This window comes from Vicugna pacos, chromosome 11, assembly GCF_048564905.1.
Source record: "Vicugna pacos chromosome 11, VicPac4, whole genome shotgun sequence".
In the NCBI taxonomy this organism is placed as follows: Eukaryota; Metazoa; Chordata; class Mammalia; order Artiodactyla; family Camelidae; genus Vicugna; species Vicugna pacos.
The window spans coordinates 87,760,577-87,774,208 of record NC_132997.1 but is presented as its reverse complement, the minus strand read 5'-3'; the positions used below and the strand labels follow the sequence as shown (position 1 = coordinate 87,774,208).

The 13,632-nt window shown below is 40.5% G+C and overlaps 1 protein-coding gene across 5 annotated transcripts in view; it reads left to right on the top strand.

The window, feature by feature from the left end:
* Nucleotides 1-13,632, top strand: part of ABLIM1 (actin binding LIM protein 1) — a 278,222-nt gene that overhangs the window by 69,438 nt on the left and 195,152 nt on the right. For 2 of the 5 annotated variants that reach the window (XR_012077602.1, XR_012077599.1), the window contains exon 1: nucleotides 685-1,012. The exons of 1 other annotated variant lie outside the window; for it this stretch is intronic. Coding sequence is in view for 1 of the 4 variants with exons in the window: in XM_072971942.1 (XP_072828043.1) it covers nucleotides 955-1,012 (58 nt within the window). In the remaining 3 variants the exon portion in view is untranslated. Of the gene's footprint in view, nucleotides 1-684; nucleotides 1,013-13,632 lie in introns of those variants that run through there. 2 more of the 5 variants (XR_012077600.1, XM_072971942.1) reach the window with 2 other exon arrangements.

Genomic DNA, 13,632 nt, shown 5'->3' with positions numbered 1-13,632 from the left:
ACTTAAAAACAACTGTGGCAGTTTCCTTCTACGTCTTAGCCTGTAAATGCCTATCTAACGCTGGGGATATTTGTCCTAAGTGTCTTTTCCCATTTAAACTGTGTCTTCATAATGTTTCCAATTTGCAAAAGCCCTGGTGTTCAAAATTAACTGGGAGAAAAGTTGGTCTGTGGGTGATGAGTAATCCAACCCAGCATCAGGGCATTAACTGACCCCTGGAAAAAAAATGCTTCTTTCCCGAGCCTTTCCGGATGAGGCCACTGTTTTCCGACAGCCTGCACCTAATATAAAAGGGCTCGGAGTCCATGGCGGGTCTCAGAGCAGCGTTGTCAGGGAACAACCTCCAGAGCCATGATGAGCAGCCAGGCTGATAGTAAAAGGAGCCTCCCCTAGTTGGAGTATTTTGTTAAATCCTAGTAAAAAAAAAAAAACCCTAAAAGCCCATCTGGCGAGATGATAATTCATTAAGTGAAAAGAGGAGGCAGAAGGCTGGGGAGGATCGAGCCTTTTCTTTCTTTGTCTCCTGTGTTTGAGTTATTGAGCAATCACAGTGATCAAAATCTGGATTCCAAATCGTGCTGGAGTGGAGGAAAACCCATGGGACATGCTGGGCGTGTTTTAATAGTGTCTTCCCAGAAAGGACAGTTTTCTGCAGCTGTGACGTCGTGAACTGATGTGTTGGTCAGAGTGGCCTTCAGAATTGGTGGGAGACAGAGTGGGGAGGATCAGGGGATGAGAACTCTGTCCTGGAGGAAGGAGCTGGAATCGTGCAGGGAAGCTCCTCATTCTTCCTGAGCTGGCGATGACACACCCTCTGGGTGGCGCACCCCAGCCCACAGACTCGTGGGAGGAGAGCCAGGGCCCAGGCCTTTCCTCTGAGGAGTGGATGCGGTCCCTCTGTGTGCCAGCCACGTCGGGAGGAAAGGCTGCAGTCTTGGGGCTTTGTGCACGTTGATGACCTGGGAACTGACTGAGCTCATGGACCCTCACCACATCCTCAAAGACAACCAAGGTTTGACTGTCCGTTTTGTCAACTCGGCATATGTGCTGTTTGGGTAGACTGTGTTTAAAGATGAGAAGAGATGCAGGGACTTTTCCATTGGTTAAAATAGTTGTATGCTTACAATATGAGCCATCTATGTGCATAATGGGTTTGTATAAGATGCATATGCTCTATATTAACATGTTTCTAGATATCATTAATGTAAAGGAATTTAAAAATGGATATGATGGTTTTGTAGCAGGAATCCAACTCAAATTGAATTTAGGTACGTTGGTCTATTGGAGCACTTTAAAAGGAGTCCTCAGTGACTGTGGGCAAACATCTGTGACCCCATTTCTGCTCCCCGTGCCCTTTTCCTTTCATCCCCCATTTCTCTGACAGTACCTTTGTATTAACATAGCTTTGAGATGAATTCTTTCATCCTCCTACATTATGATGTAGATTTTGTCTCCATAGATCAGCACGCTAGGTACTTTGTTTGAGTTAAGGATGCCGCCCCTAGAATGCTCCCCCTACAGTTATGCTGTATGGCAGAGTTTGTTCCCGGTGAGGCTGAATTCCCAGCTGACCCTGCTCAGCATCCCCAGGGACAGACAGCCAACGCCACAGCCTCAGAGGCATCCCAACGTGATCCTGCTGGCTGCTGTGCTGAAACCAGCAAACCGCATCGATTCACGCTAGTTCTTTTGACACGAGACTCCTTAAGATAAGCGACTGTAACTTATTTTGGTTTCTGGAGAGTAGGCTAGCAGGTAATTCCATGCAAGGCAGATACGCTTTGTACTCTCCTACCTTCACTTCGGAATGCTCTGCTCTTCTCAGTTTACCAGAACTTCCAGTGAGCCTGAGTTTGCCTTCCCACCTAGGTCCTGGAGGATGGGGAGCCAAGGCATGCTACACTTCACATGTGCACACTTGTTGAAAGATACAAGGGAAGTGAATGTTGGCACCCTGTAACTGATGAATAATTCATGGTGGCTTTCTGGGCCGTAAGATTTTCTCCTGTAAAGGAACATTATTTTGAAAGACAATGCTGATTGAAAAATCTGGAAATGTGGCTTCATATTTTTTTAAACCAATCTATCATTAACATTTACGGGACAGGCAAAAATTGACAAACATCAGAATAATTAAATTTAAAGCTGACACTGTCCTCTTGTGGGCAGTAAGCCAAAAACTGAGCCTCAACTTTTCCCTCCCCTGTTCTCTCTAAAGTGTAACATCACCTGATGTTTACAAAAGGCCCCTGGATTCTTTAACGCTCTCTGGGCGTTCCCTGAAGATAGAATCTGAATTTTAATAATAACATTGTACATATTAATTAGTATGAATACACTACTGATATTTAGAGTTGGAAACTATGATTCAAGGGGTCTTAGAGATAAAACTAGACTATCTCAAGATTTCTATATGTCTTTCTCTGAATAAATTTGAAGCCCTCTGGTTTCCTTGCATTGTAACAAGGGTGGATTTTAGTTTTGATTTCCAGGAAAGATAGGGCAGCTTTTGGAATATCTTAATGACAGAGAGACTGTAAGTTAACACAGTAAGTCTATCTGATTATATTTTTTAGTGGTCAAACTGGAAAGAAAAATTCTTTCAAAAGAATTTCATTTCTTTTCTCCATTTTTTTTTTTACTAGTCCCCTCCTTTCCAGTCCATGGCATATTTTTTAACGTATTTGGAGTCTTTCCACTTGGCTGCCAGCTGGAATCTACAGAGAGTGTATCCCGAGAACACTCAACAGTAGACTTGAATCTCAGTCATAAGTAAATTGGAAGCTGGTAAATTATTCTGAGATCTAAAAACAGGCACACCTTATGTTTGTGACATAAGGGGTTTCACGACTCTGCATTGTTTTAAAGTATTCTCCATAGGGAGTATTGAAAATATAGGGGATATTGACAATATATTTTAATGACCTTTTTTTTTAAAAAAAAAAAGAAGGGCTGTGTAATAAACAAGTTTGACCATGCTTAAATTTGATGTCTTTACTGGTAGCTGGGTCCCCAGTGCTTTAAAGCAACCACATTTTCACCTGTTCATCCATTCCTCCTTAATGAGTCCATCACCCTGTCCTTCTCTCCTGACACACCCTTTTATTTTTGTTTTGTTTTGTTTTGTTTAACCGAGGTACTAGGGATTGAGCCCAGGACCTCATGCACACTAAGCATGCGCTCTACCACTGAGCTATATCCGTCCCCCCAATCTTGGCACACCTTGAAAGAATTAACTAGTTAGATGACTTTGATATGGCGATTTACTATCTTCTGCTCTAAAGGATGTGCTTAGAGCTAGAGTTTGCATACAATTAATAGTAATTTAGACACATGAGCTACCCAGCCTTCTATTTTATGTGAAAATCTGACTTCTGACACGTACTCCATCCTTAATACACTTTAAAAATTGGGGTGGTGGTCAGGATATTAAATCAGGATATTGAGGTTTAACAAGACATGTCTAAATGCCGTTCATTTCCAAAGAGGGGGAAGAAAGGGAGTGCGCTGATTGGCATTCCTGTTAGGTTCCATGTGAAGGAATGGAATGCCGGGCAGGTTTTTCTGCTTTGAGAGGCAGTCACAGCTGCCCTTACACATGAGCTCTGTCAAGGTCGGTGACCAGTAGGTCAGTTAGAGCATGGCATTGCCAGAGACGTGCCCGAGCCGGGGAGCAGGCCGCAGAAGCACTGAGTATTGGGTTTGCGTAAGACAGTCAACAATAGAACAGTAGAACGGGCCTTGAGAACCACTGTCTGAGTCTCGCCTCCCCCTAGTCTCCTTCACAGGCTCCCCAGGCTTGTGACCATACTGCGTTCCTTGAAGATCTTAATAGAATAGAAACTTCCTGAGCCTGGTATTACTCTTCTTTATAATCTTCTTCTTTATAATACTTTACATGGGAACCAGACCTCATGTGAACTGAAGTGGTGCAGAGAATTAGAGGATGAAGTGGGGTACACAGTGTTCTTGGAAGAAGGTCAGTGGAGTGGTATTATTTTGGGAGAAGCACATCTCTTGACTATTTTACCTGGTTTAAATGGTTTGTTCTGGTTATTTTTCATGTACAATGTGTTGCTGGCTATGTGAACACTCAAATGCACATGCAGATTCATGGATTTAATTAGTCATTTCACTTTTGAGTCTCTTCACCTCACTCATGTCTTTATTTACTTTTGTAACTTTAAAGGCACTCTCACTGTAATATTTTGTCTCTAATTAGTAGCTTCATCAGGGAGGGTTTGTTGATGCATCACAGAGCTCCCCAGATTTGGCGTTAGAACAGCTCATTAACATCATTTATTGTCATTAATTTAGTCAGTATTTTTCTTTCAGCAGGTGGCAGGCTCTGTGCTAGGTACTATTCAGAATAAATCTCTGTCATTTTGAATCTGTGATCTTGGAAGGACCATTGGCATGTACGTGCCAAAGATGTGCTGAGCACCTACCCAACATGAGAAATTAGTGAGGACCTGGGCCAGATGAAGAATACCAGTATTGGACTATAAGATGTAAGAAGATGTGGTCACCTAGGGAATGAAAGTTGGTGCAGCTGCTATGAAAAATAATGTGAAGGTTTCTTTAAAAATTAAAAATAGAGCTATCATATGATCCAGCAATCCCACTCCTGGACATATATCTGGAAAAGGCAGAAACTCTAATTCAAAAAGATACATGCACCCCAATGTTTATAGTACCCCTATTTATGATAGTCAAGACACGGAAGCAACCAGGTGTCCATCAGCAGTTGAATGGATAAAGAAGATGTGGTATATGTACACAATGGAATACTACTCAGCCATTAAAAAGGAAAGAAACTTTGCCATTTGCAGCAATATGGATGAACCTAGAGATTATCTTATTAAGTAAAGTAAGTCAGATGGGGAATAATGCAAATGAATTTATTTACAAAACAGAAACAGACTCGAAGACATAGAAAATTAACTTACGGTTACCAAAGGGGAAAGGGCTGGGGGAGGGATAAATTAGGAGTCTGGGATTAGCGGATACAAATTACTGTATATAAAATAGATAAACAACAAGGATTTACTCTATAGCACAGGAAACTATATTCAATATCTTATAATAACCTATAATCAAAAAGAATCTGAAATAAATAAATTAATTAATTAATTAAAAAAAACTGAATCACTTTGCTGTACACCTGAAACTAACACAATATTGTAAATCAACTATACTTCAATAAAAAAAAAAAGAAGACGGACCTAAAGAGGTTAGGATGCTAGCTAGGGAAACCGAGGGGGCTCCTCGGCATACAGATGACCCCACTGGTTTCAGTGGGGCACAATCTGACCACAGGTCACTTGTCACCGGGGCTCCAGTATGGGGTCAGGCTGCCTTTAATCCTCAGGAACCATCTCTGCCCCGAATCACTGCTTAGAGCCACAGGGATTGGGGATTTATTTTCCCCTTGCTAAAATGACTATTCTTTGGTGACTTTCAAAGTTATTTTTTCTAATGTAAATATTTAATTTTGGACTTGTAGAAGGAAAGGATGTTCCTTCTTGCTCCCTAGAGACAGAGAGATTTGGTTCACATCATGGCTTTGATACCTACTAGCCTGGTAACCTTCGGCAAGTGTCTTCATTTCTCCAAGCCTCAGTTTCTACATCTATCAAATGGGGCTAGTAGGACTACCTGCTTTATAAGATGGTGAAGATTAAATGAAAATGTCTATAAAACACATGGCATGGTGCCTCACATGTAATTATAATGAAGGGGTTCTAGAATTAGCAATTATAGTTCCGCCTGAGAAATTCAGCTGCTTCCAAATTATTTATATTGTTAAATAGTGCTTTGGAGTCCATGGGCCGTGATTCTGGTTTGGTTATTTTTTAAGTATGTGTTTTATTTCACTTATTGTTAATTACACAAATCATACAAGAGTAAGCTTTCACTGTAAAAATTTCAAATAATATATGAAAGGCAAAAGCTCCCCTTGACCATCATCCAAACCTGGGCAGTAACTACTATTATCAGTTTTAAAAAATTATTATTATTATTATTTTGGCTGGGGGAGATAATTAGGTTTATTTGTTTATTTATTTTTAGAGGAAGTACTGGGGATTGAAGTGAGGACCTTGTGCATACTAAGTATGCACTCTACCACTTGAGCTATACCCTCCCCAACTATTATCAGTTTTGTTTATTCATTGTGTTTTCATCAAAGTAATTCATGCTCCTAGTTTTTAAAGTGAAATAGTGTCTTCTGTCATGAACAGGAGATGAAGGAACAAGAACCAAGGATTCTAGAGTTTTTCTGGCCTGACTTCCTAAGATGATCAAAACTGTGGCACCTCTGTTACAGAATGTGGCTTTTCTAGGTGGGACTTTTTAATTTTTTGTTTTTCATCTTTGGCTGTTATTGGTCAGTCTCCAGGCAGAGAAGAGGGTGAGGGGAAATGGAGGTTCAGCTCTTTCCTATAAAGGCAACATCCTGTCCTCCAGTTCACATCATCCTTCATCCCTGCCTCCAGTGGTACTTGTTGCCTCTAATACCAGGCCTCCCCGGCTCACTCCCACTGCCGTCTCCCTTCCAGGTTAAGTTTCAGCTCCTCCCTCTTTGCTTATGTCATTCATTCACTTTCCAGCTTCCAAAATCATGTACACATCTTCCACCTGCCGTTGTTCCTCCTTTCTTGTTCTTTTTGAGGTTTTGTGGAGGCACAGAGATAAACACATATTCACAGCATCACGTTCAATCAGATCCTCAAAGCTGCTGTGGATTTTCACGCTCCATTATTGTCTTATACTCTAATTAGCTCACACTTAATTTAATCTCCTTCAAGAGAATTATAAGTTCACTGATATTAGAAACTGGTTTTTGTATCTTTCAGAAATCTCAGTCACGAGCACATGGTAGGTACTCACTAAATTCCTTTTTTTAATTGAGGGAACATTGCTTTATAACATTGTGTGAGTTTCACATGTACAACATTATCATTTGACTTCCAGAGACACTGCAGCATGGTGTAGATACCACATCTTCTTTATCCATTCATCCATCAGTGAGCACGTAGGTCATTTCATATCTTGGCTATTAAAAATTATGCTGCAATGAACATAAGGGTACATATATCATTTCAAATTAGTGTTTTCATATTTTTTGAATAAATATTCAGAAGTGGAATAGTTGGATCATATGATAGTTCTATGTTTAACTTTTTGAAGAATCTCCATAGTGTTTTCCACAGTGGCTGTACCAATTTACATTCCTTCAAAAGCATACGAAGTTTCCCTCTTCTCTACAGCCTCTCCAATACTTGTTATTTTTTGTCTTTTGATAATAGCCATCCTAATGAGGTCAGGTGATATCTCATTGTGGTTTTGATTTGCATTTCCCTTATGAGTGGTGATGCTGAACAATTTTCGTTTACCTATTGGCCATCTGTATGTCTTCTTTGGGAAAATGTCTATCCAGATCCTCTGTTTCTTTTTCAGTCAGGTTATTTGTTTTATTGTTGTTGAGTTGTATGAGTTCTTTATAGGCACTAAATTCTTATTGATTCATTGATTTTTTTTTAAACATCTGGCTGAAAAGGAACATTCACATATATTACCTTTAAGAGCATGGTCCCATAAAATCATGTCACTAAATATTGAAAATTTTTCATTTTTGCCTTTAAGATTCCAAGGAAACGTAAGTGTCAGCAGCTAAGTATTTTCAGACTTACAAGGGTCTCTTGTATCCATCAGTTATTGCTGCTTCATAAACCATCCCAAAATTCAGAACTTTAAAGCGACAATCATCTCTCATTTTCCATGAGTGTGCAGGGATGGCAGGGGGTCAGCTGCCTTCTGCTGTATCAGTGGGCAGTTTGTCAGGCTTACTCACATGTTTGAAGGTAGTTCTGCTCCACGTTATCTTTCATCCTTCTCGGGACCAGCAGATTATCCCAGCCGGGTCCTCAACACGGTGAAGCCGAAGGACAAAGAGCAAATGGAAACACGCACGACCTCTTGAGGCTTAAGCTCAGAGCCAGCACACAGTCATTTCCTTCCTCCTTATTCTGTAGGCCACAGCAAGTCACATGGTCCAAGTGGGAGGGCATTGCAGAGTTACATGGCAAAGGGCTTAGATACAGAAAGGAAGATAATTTAGGGCCCCTGAGGCAACCTGTCTTGCCTTCTCTGCAGTAACGGGAGTCCTGGCGTGAGGGGACACTTACTGATGCTCACTGAAACAAAAGTCCTATGTCCAGCTAACTTTGCCGGACTTTCATTTTTGATTACACACAAAAGAGACAATTCTAACCTCCAAGGACCTTACTAATCGTACTGGAGGAAATGACCTACAGATGAAACTAATGAATAAAATGCTTATAGAGCAGAAAGCTAGGAAGCAGAAGATTGAACACTTTGCATGTGACTAGCCTAAAGCAAACTTTTGCTGTAAAGGATGAGATAGTAAATATTTTATTTAGCCTTCATGAGCCACGTGGTCTCTGTTACAACTATTCAATTGTGTTTGCAGGATGAAAGCAGAAAGATAGTACACAGTGGATGGACATGACTGTGTTCCAATAAATCTTTATTTACAAAATCAGACTGTAGACATTAATTTATAGACCACTGGCTTAGAAATAAGAAAGGGTCAGTTATGGAAGACCTGTTGAAAAAGGACCAGTGGTTTCCAAGGCAATAAAGATTAATTTAGCTCAACAAGATATGTTCTAGATAAGAAGTCAGAAAAAACTTATGATCATTCAATAGATAAATTTTCCGACACGTTAATGTGGTTCAGTCAGAATGAAAACTCATCACTCTTCAAAAGTATTACTTGCTACAAATTATTTCTGCTTCTGAATGCCTGTTTGAAAACATGTTTACTAGGAATGTTAATATTTTTGCTTAGTTGGAGGATGAGGAAAAGTAGATTTGAAAATAAAGTGAAAGAAATACCTGATTAAAGTGACTTGATTTTATGCCACTTAAACAAAATTTGATTTGACTGATGTGATCTAGATTTGTGTAAAGGAACTAAAGGGATTAATAGGAACGCTTTAACTATTAAACAATATGCAGCACTCACGTGGGTATTTTTCCATCTCAGTTGTATTTCATTTAGATTTTCCTTAGCCGTCTTCACGCTCCCCCCGCCTCCCATATTTGAAGATAGTAAAAAAGCCCAGAATACTGTTAGGAAATAGAGTTTTTTTGCTCAAAATCTGTAATATCCATTTACTCAGTTACATTCAGCTTGTCATCAGTAGCCTGAATCTTGACAGATTTCTGCTGATTAAATCCAGATACAGAAGCGTTTGAATTAGAGCTTTAGGAAAGGTGAGGAAGAGATAGGCCCCTTGGATAAGATTCTTAATTTTATGAGTAGTTTTCTAAAGCTTCGTGTTTTTCTCAGATGTTTCTTGGTTTTTCTCTCCTGGTGGAAATGTCAAAATATGCACAGAAGAAGGGCTCTGAAAGGTATTTTTGATTTTTCTCCTTTCACTAGTATTTATTTGTGTCAGTCACTGCGTGAGGACTTGGGATGCAGCAGGGAGGAAGACTGGTCCTCATTCTTCCCTGTGGGGCGCTCAGGGGCCAGGGACAGCTGCGGACAGGTTGACCTCGGTGCGTCAGTGTGTCCAGGGGGGTCTCAGAGAGAGGGATCCAGTCTTCTCAGAAGTAAGAGGGATTTTTTTCCCAAGATAAATAAACTCTCCTGATTTTACATACATATGGTTAAAATAAAACTGCACCACGGAAGGAGTTAGAAATTGCCATTCCTGGTCATCATACCTGAGGTTAGCAATAAAGTAAAAGGGATTCTTGGTAGGTTTTGAGAGCATCATTTGAAATCCCCTGAGTTTCTTGGAAAAATACCGTTTCCCAGGTAACGTTATCACATAAATCCACTCTCACTGTTACTGATTATTATCTTACTTTTCTTTTCATTTGTAAGATACACTACATTTTCTTGGAGCGTTCCCTTTCCTCTAGTTAATTTCCTTTCTTACTGTTACTTGGTCACATAGCAAGAGAGCCACAGAGAGGCTGCAAGGAGAAGGATTCCGTTAAGGATCTACTGGGAAACTTCCTAGGATCCAGCCTTCCAATAAACATGCCAATATTCTGTCTCTTTATGAAAAAGAAAAAAAATTTTTTAGTCTCTTTATGACTCACAGAGCATTCGTATGCATTTCTGATTTTGAAGATTTTGACAGTTTATTGCGTCCACAGTAACGTGAGAAATAACAGTAATTAAGATAGCTAAAAGTTTTTTAGTGCTTGTCATGTGACATGCATTGTGCTAGGTCTTTACATATCATGTTATCCTGTTTAATTTTCTCAAAAACACGGGGAAGGAGGCACTGTTACCATCTGCATTTTGCACAGGAGAAAACTGTCGAAAAAATGTCTTGCCCAACGTCATCCTAAGTGGCAGATCCAGACCTTGAACCCAAGCAAGTCTAATCGCAAAGTTTATGCTCTCACTACCTCTCGCCTCCCTGAACACAAAGTGACTAAGAATACAAGAAAACTTTTATAGTTACGGCGCACACTTATAACGCTTATTCTTAAAAAGCTCTTTTCCTACTCTTTTACATCTTCAGGCATTTTCTCTATTTTGAGGCTGTCTTTCCCTCCCCCTGCTTCTCCATATGCCAGTGTGAGTTTAAAAGTGACTTGTGCCAAGCCATTCTCTCCTCCTGAAAAAGAAGTAAATAAAAGAACCCCAGACACACACACACACACACACACGCACACACACACGCGCGCGCACACACACACACACACACACACACACAGAGACACGCATGAGCTCCAAATGAACCATCTGGTGAAGACAGCCACCACCCACTTCATCCTGGGCAGGCTATTTTGGTGTGCTTTGTCTTGAGAGCTCCTATATTGAAAGCCCTTAAAGAGTGCTTTGGTCTCCATCAGAAAATGAAAAGCAAAGCACTTTGTTCTTCTATTTTATACCTATTGCTGGGCTGTGTGCAAAAAAAAAACCAAAAAACAACAAAAACCAAAAAAAGCTCAATAAATGCTGATTGAGTTGCCTCTCTACAGATCACGGTCTGTGCCACGTTTGGATTTTCCTGTGCACATTTTTACTGATGGGAGCACATTTATGCTTACGAAGTGAATTATGGAAGGGGTCATATTCTTTAGAGTCCAATGTTTTTCTGAATCTGTTCTCTGCAAACCTGTATCCTCTTAGGTGAGTTCAATTACATTTTCAAATTCTCTGTGATGAACTAAAGGATGAATTTGAAGCCTTCTGTAAGTGTTCTTTTTTTTTAAACCACTCTTCTTGGCAGAGTAATAGCATTATGCTGTTACTGGAAATTTTAGTCTGTATAATGTATGCGTCTTTAATTAGGATGCTAGGAAGTACTGCTGAGTTGGATCATTTAGTTAATGCAGTCAGCCGACAGGTTCCAGCATTTCTATGCAGAAGGTCAATTTGGGTAAACTGAGTATAGATGGGCAATTGTAATATTTTTCCCCCAGATAACCTACATCAGGTGTTCATTTAAGGTCCAACGTTCGTAAGTTTTTGTGAAGCTCCTCCGCTGAAACAGACACAGAAATGAGGGAGACCCTCTTTGTTCTCAAGAAGTTCATGGTCTAGTGAGTTCTTTCCTCCTTCATCTATTCCCACGGCCCCAGCCCTCACTTTGCTGGATGCTGCCAAAGCCACACCTCCAGCTCTGATTTCTCCCCTGGGAGCCAGAGCAACATGCCCAGGTACCTGCTGGACACCACTCCAGGGACGTTCTGATGACATCTTAAACTCGTTATTACATCTGAAATTAGTTTATTGTCACCTTTTCCACCCAAACCCATTCTCTTTCCTATGCCTCTTTTCTCAGTGGCTCTACTTTTTTTCTAGTCACTCAGGCTCTAATCTTTGGAGTTTCAGATTTCTTCCCCCTTACAAAGCATCCGTCTCCTTTTATTCTGGCCACTTGTCCATTGGAATCACCTCCTATAAACACTGCCCATCCTCAGAGTGGGTGGGTGTGTGAACCTATGCAAAAAAGCGATGGCTTAGTGGGGTACTCTGTATTTCTGCAAAGATCTGAGAACTATCTTGTTTTCCTTCTCAGCTAATAATCTTGTGTCACTCCACTTACTCCTTGGTTGTCAAATTCATCCATCTCTCTTTCCATCTCAGCCTAGGCTGGGTACTTTCCCTTCCTTTCTGCCTCTGAAATGCTGATGCGTGATTGACTGCTTTCCCATTTCCTCTTCCCTTCCTATTCAGTATTTGTAGAGACAGCTCTTCCAATGGATTCCCTCCCCCAAGCACTGCTCCTTCCAATTTGGCACAGTTTGAAATTCTCCTGCCCCCAAATACTGCCCACTTACGCAGCCCCCAAATCATAGCCTGCCCCAATCGATGACGTGGTATCAACATTGTTATGCTTTGAGACTTCAAAAGTAGGCTTTGCATTTGTTCCCATTTCCAAAAGTTCACGAAATGATGTTTACCATGGGGTAATCACACCCAGATTATGACTGGAGAGAAGCATATTGGAGAGAAGTTATGATTTTTGCTTTGGAGGAAATGTGAAAGGTCAAAGTAAATGAGGAAACATGGATGGATCCTGAAAACATGCTGATCAAAAGAAGTTGAAGGCAAAAGGGTACATACTGGATAGTTCTATTTATATGAAGTCCTACTAGAGTGAGAAAAAATGGTGATAGAAATCAGAACAGTGGTTGCCTCTGGTGTGGGGGTGGAGAGTGGCTGGGAGAGAGCACAGCGAACTTTCTGAACTGATACATGTGTCTACACCTTGACAGACATGTGGACTGACCTGGGCAAATGCATTTGTCAAAACTGAATTCACGCCCAAGATCTATGCTTTTCCCTGTAGGTGAATCTTAATTTTATAAAAGAATCAAAAAATTAAAGGGAAAAATGCAGAGTAAAATGCATAGCAGTATCCTACCAGTGGTTAAAGAGAAAAGATTATACAATGTAGGTATAAATAAAGTAATACAATGCAGAGAGGACAGGTTCTTGTATTGTGGCAAGGAAAAAAATGTGGTAAAAGTTGCTCTGGAAGTGCAGCTGGTATCATTCACTCAGTTGTTTGTGAACACACAGTGACTTTTGCAGTGGTTCATAGCAGAAATGCCATAATTAAAATCCAATTCTGCAATTAAGAAGCTATGAATCTTTTATGTGAAACCTTCCAATGCCTCTAAAAATCTTCCACCCCATTGCCTTCCTCCAGAACCTGAAATAAGTCACAACTGTTTGGCTTAAGCTTGGTAAGTAGGAGGGTTTACCTCATAGGTTTGCAAGAACTAAGGTGTAGACCCCAGACTGGTAACCCACAGATCATGAACTGTGAACATGTCTCATTTTCTTTTCTTTTCTGTTTTGTGCAAGAGATGTGGACAACTGTTTTTTTTTAATTACTTGCAAATGTTTGAAATTTGGGAGAGTTCACATGAAAACCTGAACATCTGGCAGTCCTTGGCTGGCATTCCACGGTAGCAACAGTCGCCAGCATCTGAGTGGTGGCTCCTCCTTTAGGTGGGAAATGTACCTTACACACATCCCACTGCAGGTATCACAAGCATTTTAGGACCAACCTACTGCCTCAATTGTTGTTTTAATGTCTATTTTTAGTCCTATGGATGAAT